The following is a 13,509-nucleotide window of genomic DNA, read 5'->3' as shown; positions in this document are numbered from 1 at the left end:
GGCCTGTCCGGGGTGTATTCCTGCCTCTCGCTCAATGCACGCTGGGATAGGCTCCAGCACCCCCTGCTCAGGATAAGCGGGTATAGATCATGGATGGATGGTTGGGTGGATATTCCACTTCCAGATGCTAATTCCATTGAGGGTTGGTACCCTCTGGAACCCCACAAAACAAACATTCTTTATTACCCATTGCATGTACCCATCCTCTCTTTTTGACTAAGCCCTGTATTTCAGTCAAATGCTATCCTTTTGGAAAGCTTATATGTACAAAATGTATTCATAATGGTTAGTTATTACACTAAATTCACTTAGAAACAATCTGATCACTTGGTTTTACCTTGCTATGTGCTCAGACCTGCAATCAGCTACCAGAATACTTGTCAGCAGCAACAGAGTGAGAGCTCAAGGAGGAAAATGACAAAAATATCAATTTACAATACAATTATTTACAATAATATAGTGCCCTTTATCACTACTGCAGAGTGTTTTATTCAAAGCATTTGCCAGTAAACAAAGCTCCAATTATGTGTGTGTTAAGTTTCCACTCATGCTCTGTGAAAATGCTGAATGTAAGTAAGTCGGTATGAAGTAGAATAGCTAAGCAACAGTTTCAGCTAGAATGAAGCCACAAGCTACATTCGAAAGCTATGTAAATGAACTTCAAGAACTCAACACTGTATGATTATTGTAACCTATATGGGGTTTCCAAGCAGGGGCAAAAGTCTTAATGGCAGGGGTTAAATTGGGATTTGGGAGGTGGGTGGACCCTGAGATCCGATGGGAGGTGGGTGAAAAAAGGTACAAACCAATGAATGTCTCAGCTCAAAATAGTTGTATCTTTAATGTATTGTGCACATAATTGTAATTAAGGAAAACAATGTTTTAAAAAGAATGTATACTATTGATGCAAGCTTTTACATGATATATTTCAAGTTTATTGAGTGTCATTAATTCTGAGAATTTTTTTTACCCACAAAAATAATCGGTCATCCTCCTTTTGTCCTCACTTTCTTCCTCCTGTATCCATCTTTCTTAAACTGGTGAGGCTCAAAACTTTCCTTTAAACTAATCATTGATCTCAAATTAATTTTCAGTGATTAACAAGTATGCAAACATCTGACTAATCAATTGGAAAGGGACACAGCTTCTTCGCATTGTGTTAGGGAGATTAAATGATAAATGCGATTTGGAAAAATCCGTTTTAATCACTAAGCAGTGGCAGAATCTTCCCCTGATTTTCCTTGAGTATTAATTAATTAATCCACAAAATAGGCTACTCAATATACTATCATATATAGCCAGCTCTCCCCAAATAGGCAGTTTTAGTGAGTAGCCTAGGCCTTATAGCCCACATTTATTTTAATTTGCAGTACGAAATTGTGCATATTTTTAATCAACATTATTTTCAGATACATGCACTTCTTTCTCTGCACTCATATTCATGGCAAATATCTGCAATGCGTAGATTGTAAAGAAAATTTGTTTTCGCTGGTTATTCTGAAAGCTAACACGGTAGATAACAGTGTTAGCTTGTTTGTTACGTGTAGGCTAGCCTACTTGGTGATTAAAACGGATTTTTAACGGATAAATTGAATTTATGATTTAATCCCCCTAACACGGTATGAAGACGCTGTCTGTTAGGCTACTTGGCATTTGATTAATCCGATCGTTGGCACGCTTGGTTATAAAGGAAAATTACTAATGAAAACAGGTTGAGATCAATGATTATTTTAAAGGAATTTTTTGCGCCCACCGATTTTCAACTCACCAGTCGCCGCTGAATAAAACGTTATGTATGTGGGAAATATTCAATCCTAGCTTAGCTGCTGACCAGCAACCTGCTGATTTTGCTCAAGCAATTAAAGTTGCTGTTAATGATAGTTGGCGTTCGTGGGGGCTGTTTATTCATCTCTCTTTAAAATGTTGCATAGCCTAGATGAAATTACATGTTAATGAAATTACGTACCGCTTCCGCTTCCAAACAATCAAGACAATCAACAATATTTTTTTTCTGTGCCTGTCTATATAAACGACTGTTCCTCCTGAGTTTTTTTTTTCGGATTTTTGATTGGTTGAGCGAGTAACTGGCTAGAGGGAACACATGGACTGGAGCCTACAAAAAATGGACTGGATTGTCATAGTTATTTGTAAAACTGCCGGTCAAAATTATTTATTTACTTACCAAAGGTGGGTGGACGCCGTCCACCCACGTCCACCTCCAATTTAACCCCTGCTTAATGGGTATATCTTAGAGAGGGTAGTGGTAGCTTGCTTGTAGGTAGTTTACTTGGCACGGGAATGTCTAATTGAAAACATTTTTTTTCTGTTTGTAAGGTAAGAAGTTGCTTTTTTTTAAATCGCTTTTCACATTTGACATTCCATTTATATACATAGAAATGCTCGTTTACAAATGTTCATGAAAATGTTATCAGTTCAATGGAAATAACACATAATCAATAATGAATTTTGCTAGCCCGTATACAAACAGCAGCAGATTGATTGCTTATGGATCAGAGGGGGATTTTAGCTATATATACCATCACTGTAGTATTAGCAGTTGTTTGACTTGTTGTGGACATTTATTGGATTATAAAATACTATAATCATCAACCAGAGGTGTCAATTTTAGCCTTAGTTGGGGAAGGGGACTTCATATAAAAAACATATATTTATTGAATTTTACACATTTAACACATTGTACATACATAACTGAACCTTCCCCCAACTCAAACATATGGCAGTATATAAAATAATAAAAATGTCACTTGAAAATAAATAAATAGCTAATAATCAAGTTAAAAATGACAAAACTTTACAATGAAAAGAAAATTAAGTTAAAAAAAAGAATTAAAAAATGAAATAAGAATACAATCACGAACATAGAACCGCGTACAGCACACATTCCTCACAATAGATTAGTTATTTTCACCATAACTTCACACTAACAATGCCTCTTCAACGTCACCGTTTTTAACAAATTCCAAAAACATCTCCCAGATGTTGCAAAACTCAGAAGCTTTCTTCCTAACTATATAAGTGAGTTTCTCAAGAGCCAAACTTATGTTAAGTTTTTCAACCAATGGTCAAGAGAGGGGCAACAAACATTCTTCCAACACAGGGCAATCGAGCGCCTGGTTTGTAGTAGACATAGGTCAACCATTTTTCTTTCACTATTAGATAGAGAAAAATTGTCTGGATAAATGCTTAGTATATACAGTTTAGGACGTATGCCCTATTCGCACGGGACTAGTATTACCTGGGGACCTCTAGTAACTTGTAATAATTACGGAGGTCGTCTGTGATCTTAATCCCGTGCGAATCTGCCATGTCCGTAATTTGTAAAGTAAAAATTCCACCGCAAATTACCTATCATATTTCGCCAAACACAGAGGTCATGTGATAATATTAGTCCCGTGCGAATCGGCATCTCGGTGATTTGGGGTCGTATTTTACTGTTACGCAGAGCAGAGCCTTGACATTTTCAATCATATCCGGGGGGATAATGTCAGTAAATTTATAGACATATATACATAGACGCCGCATTGGCCTTTGGATCGTACGTCAACGTTGCCGTCATATTGGACCAGGCAAGATTGGCCTGAAAACAAATAGCCTACAAGTAAACGGGGGAGCTGCGGTTTTTCTGGATAAAAAGCACTATAACTTACATTTCTCAACCGATTTCAATGAGTCGTTTTTATATTCAAGGGTTTATGATCTACGTGGAGTACAAAAAAAGTTTTATCTCCAGTTACTTAGAATCTCGATAGTTAGGCTATAATCGCTGCTAGACGCTCAAGAGAGGAGTGTGTATCAACCTTAGGTTTACATGAACTGAATTACTTACGTGGTGGAAAATAATTCATTGTCATGGAATTGCCACAGTTAATTTTAACCTGGAAAGCTGGCTAGAAAGTAATAAATGCATTGCTAGCTAACTTGAGTAGGATTGTAAGCATCAATTAACCTTGATTGTAAGGCTAGCTTTGCTTGTTACCTACCTACACACTCCTCTCTTGAGAGTCCAGCAGTGATTATAACCTAACTATCGAGATTCTAAGTAACTGGAGATAAAAAAATTTTTGTACTCCACGTAGATCATAAACCCTTGAATATAAAAATGACTCATTGAAATCGGTTGAGAAATTTAAGTTATAATGCTTTTTATCCAGAAAAACTTTTTTTGTACTCCACATAGAACATAAACCCTTGAATATAAAAACGACTCATTGAAATTGGTTGAGAAATGTAAACGTTATAGTGCTTTTTATCCATAAAAACCACAGCTCCCCCGTTTACTTCTATTTGTTTTCAGGCCAGTCTTGCCTGGTCCAATATGACGGCGACATTGACGTATAGTAGCAACGGGCCGAAGCAGTCAATGCGGCGTCTATGAGTAAATTGGAGTAAAACACAGACTTTGCTTATCCCGTGCAAATGTGCCACACGAAACACAGACGTGGGGGGGTCATTTCTAAATCACATGAGGTCCCCAGGTAATACTAGTCCCGTGCGAATAGGGCTTTAGAGGTATTGGAGAATAGGTAATTTGAGAGACATAGCATATCACCAAACTCCAAAATATTTCAATCTCCTCACATTCCCACAAGCAGTGATATAAAATACCTTGATGACTACTGCACTTATAACATTTGTCAGGAATATTAGGATCAAATTTATTTAACTTCACAGGGGTGATGTACGTTCTCATTATCCAATTATATTATATTAATCTCAGTCGAGTATTGATGGTTTGTGTTTGTGTCTTTGAACATAACAGCCCATTCATCCACTAAGATGTCCTCTTGTAAGTCTTGTATCCACTCCTGTCTCTTACTTTCAGAGTTGTCTTTATGGTTTTCCATCATTATATTATATAATTGAGTAACCCACCCTTTGTAATTAGTTGTAACCCTCCCCTATCGTAAGGTAAATACAAAAGAGAGAGTCTAAGTATTGGCTTCCTGTTATTCCAAATAAAATTCAAAAGCAGCTTTCTGACTTTTGGGGAAAATGAAGGTGGAGGAACCAATGGAATCGGTTGGAAAACATGTAGGTAATATATTCATCTTAATTATATTTATTCTTCCCATTATAGACAGAGGCAATGTTGTCCATCTTGTGACATCTTCTGACACTTTAGCTAACATGGGCTCATAGTTAATTGAACTAAGGGTGCTTAGTTATCTCTGTGTTATTTTAATACCCAGATAGTTAAAACCTTCTATGGCGTTTACAAATGGGTGGGGTATCGTTGGTTTTCTTCTCTTGTTAATTTAGAAACATGATAGATGATTTATCTTTGTTCACCTTAAAACCACAGAAGCTACCAAATTGACTTATCAACTTTAAGAGGGATGCTATTGATTTTCCAAGATCTGATAGAAATACGATGGTATCATCTGCATACAATGCGATATGAGGTCCCCTGTCTAAATACCACTAATTGAAGTGTGAGATCTTATTGCGGGTATGCACATGGCATCACAGTAAGTGGAAGTCACTGCGGTTACACTCACTGAGTGGCAGAAAGACTACTGAGTGGCAGCGTTAGCGTTCAGCTTGAATGCCGCGAAAACACAAAAAACACATCTAAAATGGGAAAGAGCTGTTGTGCAATTGACTGTACAAATAGATTCAACAAGCAATCGGAGCTATCTTTTTACAGACTGCTGAAAGCTAAAGAAAAGAGAATCAAATGGATCCCTGCAATTCGCAGAAACAACTGGAATCCAGGCACCGAAACGTGGATTTGCGGTTGTCATTTTGTGTGAGGTATGTTGGATTTTTGGGTAAAATCATACCTTAAGTTATGTACTGTATTGACTACTCATCAATTAAATATTTAGCATTTTTAATTTATATTCTGTGTAGCCATAAAGTTTTTGTCAACATTTATTAAAAAAAAACATCCATGATGATGAGCCTTGTGTTCTACAAACAAAGGGGGATGGTTAGATAGTGTTAGCTAGCCAAGCATATAAATTATTAAGATATGATTTTACCCAAAAATCCAACATACCTGACACAAAATAACAACTGCAAATCCACGTAAACAGACATCAATTTAAAAATACAAACAACAGTATAGCAAATACAGAAATTTGATTTTGGTGGTTGTCTCATCTCCTGTAATTATCTTTGATGAACTGTAAAGTCATCAACAGGCCTAAAAATAAATAATAGGGAAGATTTACATTTTTTTTAATTTTTTGCATAGCATTTGAAATGTTATGCTCGCATTTGAAATGGTGGATTTTTCTTTTGTTAATTATGTGGCAAGGTTGGGCTTGGGCAACGAGATTGACAGTACAGACGGAATCAAATCAGAGATTTTGTTATTCATTAAAAGACATTTTAAAACGGGGCACCAAGGGACAGGGAATGCTCATAAACTCCAGTGGTTACTCGTGGTATTGCAGTTTAGTAAGCCTCTGGTGCCAAAAAGCTCATTTTCCCATCAAAACTATGAATTTACCCCAGCCAAATTTTTTAGCTCTAAAATTTCTTCACACTCAATTATTTACTCTCCAGTCACATTTCAGAAATGAGCGAAATGTCAGAAGATGTCAGAACACACAGCCAAGTATACATCACTTAACATGGCCAATCCAAGATTGTGGAGAAAAATACGGTAAAGACATAGGTTCCAGATAAGGAAGTGGATCACTACAGCAAATTTTTCATTGGTGAACGGCAACAGTGATCTTTTGTGAATTTCTGAATCTAAAAAAAATATTGTGCGCCATCTGTTTCAATTGGGACAATACTTTAGTATATGCTCTTTAGTTTATGCTTCATCAATTTATGTCAAAGCCCTTGGGTTTATCACACCTTGTGATAAACCACACCCACATTGATAGTTATTGGCTTTCTGTGGCCATGTTTTTTGGATTATCTTTCTTTGCATAACTTTTTTTGATGGCCTTCCAATGAACAAACTGATGCAAGTCCCATGTTGATGAGTCAAAGTCAAGGAGGAGATGTTTTCAAAAGGATTTTAGTTTTAGTTTTAGGTTTTAAAAAATTCTAAATGGTGGAAAATCCACCATGGTGGACATTATGGGTTCTATGAATTTTTTTTAGAACAATAGAAGGCGCATCTATTAACATTGGTCCCATGTTTCTACGACTAAGGAGGCAAGATAAATTTTGCATTCAGTTGTCCATTATAGTGCCACCATGTGGCCCTATGTGGTCAAATTCGCTGTACTACTAATGTCCCCAAGAATCTTTTTTTTCCTCAAAATATGAGAGGAAATATTCAATGGGACTATATACTGACCATTCCCAATAGTTGGGAGCCTTGAATGAATTGAACCCCCATATAATCCCCACATATGAACATATTGACATGATTTTACTGACATGTCGATATTGCAATTGATTACCCATACTGTCGTTATTATGGCAAAATACATACCATAATAACCCCATACAACATAGTCTGAAGCCATATATGTGTATGTATATGCGTATATATGTGTATATATATATATATATATATATATATATATATATATATATATATATATATATATATATATATATACAGTCCCCTCCAAAAGTATTGGAACAGCAAGGCCAATTCCTTTGTTTTTGCAATACATTCAATACATTTGGGGTTGAGATAAAAAGATGAACATGAGCCAAGAGTTCTGAATTTCAGCTTTTATTTCCTGGTATTTACACCTAGATGTGTTAAAGTACTTAGAACATAGCACCTTTTGGTATCAGACCACCCAATTTTTAGGTGAGCAAAAGTATTGGAACAGAGAGTATTTAAATAAATGAAAGCAAATAACACATAATATTTGGTAGCATATCCCTTGCTTGCAATAACTGCATCAAGCCTGCAACCCATTGACATCACCAAACTGTTGCATTCTTCTTTTGAGATGCTTTTCCAGGCTTTTACTGCAGCCTCTTTCAGTTGTTGTTTGTTTCGGGAGTTTTTTCCCTTCTATCTCCTATTCAGGAAGTGAAATGCATGCTCAATTGGATTAAGGTCTGGTGATTGACTTGGCTAGTCTAAAACCTTCCACTTTTTCTCACTAAAGTCCTTTGTTGTGTTGGCAGTGTGTTTTGGGTCATTGTCTTGCTGCATGATGAAGTTCCTCCCAATTAGTTTGGACGCATTTCTTCGTAAGTTGGCAGACAGAATGTTTTTGTAGACTTCTGAATTCATCCTGCTGCTACCATCATGAGTTACATCATCAATAAAGATTAGTCAGCCCACTTCAGAAGCAGCCATGCAAGCCCAAGCCATGACACTTCCTCCACCGTGCTCCTCAGATGAGCTCGTATGTTTTGGATCTTTTCTTTCTCCACACTTTGGCCTTTCCATCACTTTGGTAGAGGTTAATCTTGGTCTCATCAGTCCATAAAACTTTGTTCCAGAACTTTTGTGGCTCATCTCTGTACTTCTTTGCAAATTGTAATCTAGCCTTCCGATTCTTACTACTGATGAGTGGTTTGCATCTTGTGGTATAGCCTCTATATTGCTGCTCTCTACGTCTTCTTCGAACGGTTGATTGAGATACCTTCACCCCTGTCCTGTGAAGATTGTTTGTGATGACACTGACTGATGTTTTGAAGTTTTTCTTCACAGTTTTCACAATGTTTCTGTCATGAATTGCTGTTGTTTTCCTTGGTCAACCTGTTCGATATCTGTTTCTCAGTACGCCAGCGGTTTCTTTCTTTTTCAGGACATTCCAAGTTGTCGTACAAGCTATCCCCAATGCTTGTGCAATGGCTCTGATCGATTTCCCCTCTTTTCTAAGCTTGCTTTTCTCCCAAAGACAGCTCTCTGGTCTTCATGTTAGTTTATCTTTTATAACACAAATGCAGTTTTCACAGGCAAAACCCAAGGCTAAAACCAAGAGTAGACATTCAGAACTATTTATTGTTTAACCAATCAATCTAACAGGACACATCTGGGCAACAAGAAACACCTGTCAGTCACATGTTCCAATAATTTTGCTCACCTAAAAATTGGGTTGTCTGATACAAAAGGTGATATTTTCTAAGTTGTTTAATAAATCTAGATAAAAAATACCAGGAAATAAAAGCTGAAATTCGGACCTGTCATCTCATGTACATCTTTTGACCTCAAACTCAATTGCCTTCAGTGTATCGCAAAAACAAAATAATTGACCTTGCTGTTCCAATACTTTTGGAGGGGACTGTATATATATATAGTAAATCCACATCCACAGATCTATTAAAATCATTATTACCATTTGGTATATCAGTACCTTTCTGTACAGGAGCTGGTTTAACCTTCTCCTTGGAAACCTCAGATTCTAAAACAAATGAAAAAAAGAAAAACATTCATACACCAAAGAAATTGTAGCAAGCCTGAATGAGCTTATTTGACCTATAAGAAGCTTAGGCTCTGACAAAAATAAAACTCAAGATTGGCCTATTTTAAACTGTCAATACCACATAGGGCATTCGCAGATATTTATGGAAGTGGTAAGAATTAAAGGACATCAGGCGAAATACTTTTAAATATATAGTATATAATTACTATATGATCAAGTACATAATAATATTGAAAATATAGTTTAAAACATACTGGATAATTTATCCTTGGCATCTTTGTCTGCAATGAAAAAAAAAAGTTTGATTGTTTTCATTCAACAATGAAATATCCATGCACACAGCATAAGACATGGAAATGGCAGCCAGTTCAAATTCTTCTTTCAATTAGCACCTGTACACAACAGTTACAATTTCATTTGATCAAAACATTCAAAACATTGACTTGAGTGAATCACTATGATTAGTTCAAATAAGTGAGTCATGCATGATCATGTCACTTATTTTGTAGTTCACGGAGCCTCACTCTCACATTGCTAGTGACTAGTGAAGCATAACTGAAGTGCAACAATTCTCAATGTAAGTTCAGATAATTACCTGCTTTAGCTGCTTGAATTAGAAGATCCATCACAAAAGGCCCTGCAAATTTCAGATTTAAGTTTAAAATGACCATTTAAAAAGAAATATCAGCAACAGAAATCAGTTGAAAAGAGGAATTAGTAAGGTAATGTGTGTGTGTGTGTGTGTGTGTGCATGCGTGTGTGTATATTGCATATATTATATACATTGTATAGGATTTTACGCTTGGACCATGGCTGGTGGCCAGCACCACACAAGAAGAGATACCATTAGCATGTTCAGGAGAAGACCAAAGTTCCCAGCAACTAATCATACTCATACTGTTTGTCAAGGGATGACATGAAATCCTGTAGTAGACATGAAAGCACTTCATTGGTCTCTCTATACACTCCTGGGCAAAAAAAATGGGCCAAGTCCAAAATGGCAAAACATTTAAAAAATAATTTTGTTTTTGCCATTTTGGGCTTGGTCCATTTTTCTTGCGCAGTGTGTACAAATACAGTTAAATGCAAAATAATTGGTAGAGTTGTGTCAAGGTGGTTGATTTTCCTCTGTATTAATCAAATTTGTATTTATAAACAAACAATGACTATGAGGCAAAATTCACATTTCACATGGCTTTTTTTACACAGACATTGAACCTTATTACAAGATTGACATTCAATAAGTCAGGTCCCTCTGTTCCAAGTCAGCGTAAGTATTATGTCAAAGTAGGTTTTGATAAATTAAATGACTTACATGGTCATTTTTTCATTTACATTTGATGACTACATGGAGTCTGTAACTCCATATCACGAGGTTCATGATGTGATCCTCTGAGAATATCTGCCAAGCTTCTACCGCTGTCTCTCTCAGTCGCTGTGTGTTTGCTTTCGGTTTCCTTTTGCGCAAGTGAAAATAATGTTCAAATGGGTTTAAATCTAGTGACTGACTGTGCCATATCAAACACTTCCACGTATTCTTCCTGATAAGCTCTTTGGTTCGCTGTATGTTTTGGGTCATTGTTTTGGTGCATGAGAAGCTTCTGTCCAATGAGTTTGGTGGAATTTCCCTGAATATTGATGCACAATATGATTCTGTGCACTTCAGCTGTCATTTTTTGCTGCCATCACTGCTTAAATAATCAGTAATCATAATCAGACTATTGAACAGTTTACAGATGCTGCTGTACAGGCCCAAACCATCACACTGCTTCCACCTTGCTTGACAGATGAAGTAAGTATGCCAAGGGTCCAGAGCAGTCAGGGGCATGTCCAATGCGGTGAGTCATTGTTTTCATTTGAAATACAAATCTGATTAGTACAGAGGAAAATCAATCAATTTGATACAACTGCCCCAATAATTTTGCACTTAACTGATACACATTCAGATTTCATGAAGTACAACCAGCTGGACAAGTACCTCGCTTTGGAGGGACAAACCAAGGCTTTTCCTTTGACACGTTGTGTTCTGAAACAAAAGCAAAATAACTTTTTAATAATAATCTTATCATGTGTTTAGGTCACAAACTAACAAAAAAAAAAAACATTTCTGTCACTAAGAGGTTAGTAAAATAACTATTAAAGTAATATTTCTGCCAAGTCATTCGGCTGGATTAAGTCAACATTTGTCTTTGACAAAAACAACAAAAACAGCCATAAAGCTGTGACCATCCAACTGTTTTTCTTTAACATTTTGTACAGATGGTTAATACACTGCCTGGCCAAAAGAAAGTCGCACACTCTAATATTTTGTCGGACCGCCTTTAGGTTTGATTACGGCACGCATTTGTTGTGGCATTGTTTCGACAACCTTATGCAACGTCACAACATTTATTTCTGTCCAGAATTGCATTCATTTTTGGCCGAGATCATGCATTGACGACAGGGGAGTCGAACCACTCCGTAAAGTCTTCTCCAGCACATCCCAAAGACTTTCAATGGGGTCAAGGTCAGGACTCTGGTAGCCAATTCATGAGTGAAAATGATTCCTCATGCTCCCAGAACCATTCTTTCACAATTTGAGCCTGATTAATCTTGGTATTATTGTCCTGGAATATGCATGTGCCGTCAGGGAAGAAAAAATCCATTGATGGGATAACCTGGTCATTCAGTACATTCAGGTACTCAGCTGAATCATTTTATTGCCGTATAACATTGCTGAGCCTAGACCTGACCAATTGAAGCAACCCCAGATCATAACACTGCCTCCAGAGGCTTGTACAGTGGGCACTGTCCAAAAAAATCCAGGCAGTGTATTTGACACACTGAGTAAGATCTACATTAAAATCTAGATTTTTGCATGGACTGATAATTATTTGACATTTCAGAAATTTTAGACAATTTGATGCTTAAAATCTTAAAATCTATTCTAAAAGGCACAGGGAACCAATGTATAGCAATAATTATCATGCTATTTCTTTCTTGTTCTAGTTAGAATTCTGGCAGGAATGTTTTTGTAAAAATGGTAGTGGTAGTTCATCAGTGACCTTCTTTGGCAAACCTGTGAAAAGTATGTCACAATAATAACTGCAGCTAAAAACAAAAGCATGTGTCAACTTGATTGTATCATGTTTGATATTAATTGTGTAACACTTCTGAAATGGAAGGACTTAACATAACATAATGAGAACAGGCCACTCAGCCAAACAATGCTCACCATTTTCTTAACACAAAAGGGTGCCTAGTGCTCGCTGTTTACCAGGAACCAATTTAATTGCCCTTCTTTGAACCTTTTCCAGAGCCTCTATACCTTTCTTGTAGTACAGTCCCCAGAACTGCACACAATACTCCATGTATGGTCTGACAATGGTATTGTATCAGATAAGTATAACTTCCTTGGATTTATACTCAATAATGTGGCCTATATATCCCAGTATTCTTCAGACCTTTTTTTTACTGTTACTGCAACATCACAATGCCTAGAAACTGAAAGACTTTGATGAACTATTACTCTCAAGTCTTTTTCAAATGGTGCACATTCAAATTTTGTTTCCCATAAAGTAGCCCTGCCTTATATTTTTGTTTCCACTTGTAGAACTTTACATTTAGTTATAGTGAATTTAATTTGCAAGGTTTCTGCCCACTTCTGGATTCTATTTAAATATTTTTGAATTACTTTTGTAGATTCCAAACTGTTAGTTAAATCAAGGCCACTTATATAAAGAAGGAAGAGGAGTGGTCTCAGCACCGATCCTTGTGGAACCAGTTCCCACAGTAACCTGCTCCTCACCTCTGGAGAAAACCCTTGCGTTCATTTTTATGTTAAGGATATATGTTGATTAAATCCAGAACAATATTTATTCCGTAAATGACCATTGGACGAAATGATAAATACTTAATCTGTACCTTTCTGTACAGGGGCTGGCTTCACCTTGTCTTTGGGAACCTCAGGGGCTTCTAAAATAATTTTGACAAGAAACTCTTACAAGAAACAATTTCATAGTTTTCACCGCAGCAAACAAGATCTGATCAACAATATCTAATGAACATAAAGTCCAAATGGTTTCAGCATGGGAAAGGCCAATGGTGACTACTGAATCCAGGCCAGTAAACTTATATCTGCACAATGACAGATACAGTACAACAGCAACAGCATTTACAAAAAAACTAAATATTTTTATGTGAT

General features: G+C 36.6%; 1 protein-coding gene across 1 annotated transcript in view; it reads right to left on the bottom strand.

Annotated features, from left to right (window-relative positions):
* Nucleotides 1-13,509, bottom strand: part of si:ch211-266g18.10 (titin) — a 125,872-nt gene that overhangs the window by 53,109 nt on the left and 59,254 nt on the right. The window contains exons 19-23 of the mRNA XM_064320945.1: nucleotides 13,230-13,280; nucleotides 11,305-11,352; nucleotides 9,922-9,963; nucleotides 9,581-9,607; nucleotides 9,258-9,305 (exon numbers count right to left, since the gene is read on the bottom strand). Coding sequence (XP_064177015.1) covers nucleotides 9,258-9,305; nucleotides 9,581-9,607; nucleotides 9,922-9,963; nucleotides 11,305-11,352; nucleotides 13,230-13,280 — 216 coding nt within the window. The remainder of the gene's footprint in view (nucleotides 1-9,257; nucleotides 9,306-9,580; nucleotides 9,608-9,921; nucleotides 9,964-11,304; nucleotides 11,353-13,229; nucleotides 13,281-13,509) is intronic.

Source organism: Anguilla rostrata, chromosome 1 (assembly GCF_018555375.3).
Source record: "Anguilla rostrata isolate EN2019 chromosome 1, ASM1855537v3, whole genome shotgun sequence".
Classification (NCBI taxonomy): domain Eukaryota; kingdom Metazoa; phylum Chordata; class Actinopteri; order Anguilliformes; family Anguillidae; genus Anguilla; species Anguilla rostrata.
This window is presented reverse-complemented; position numbering and strand designations above follow the sequence as displayed.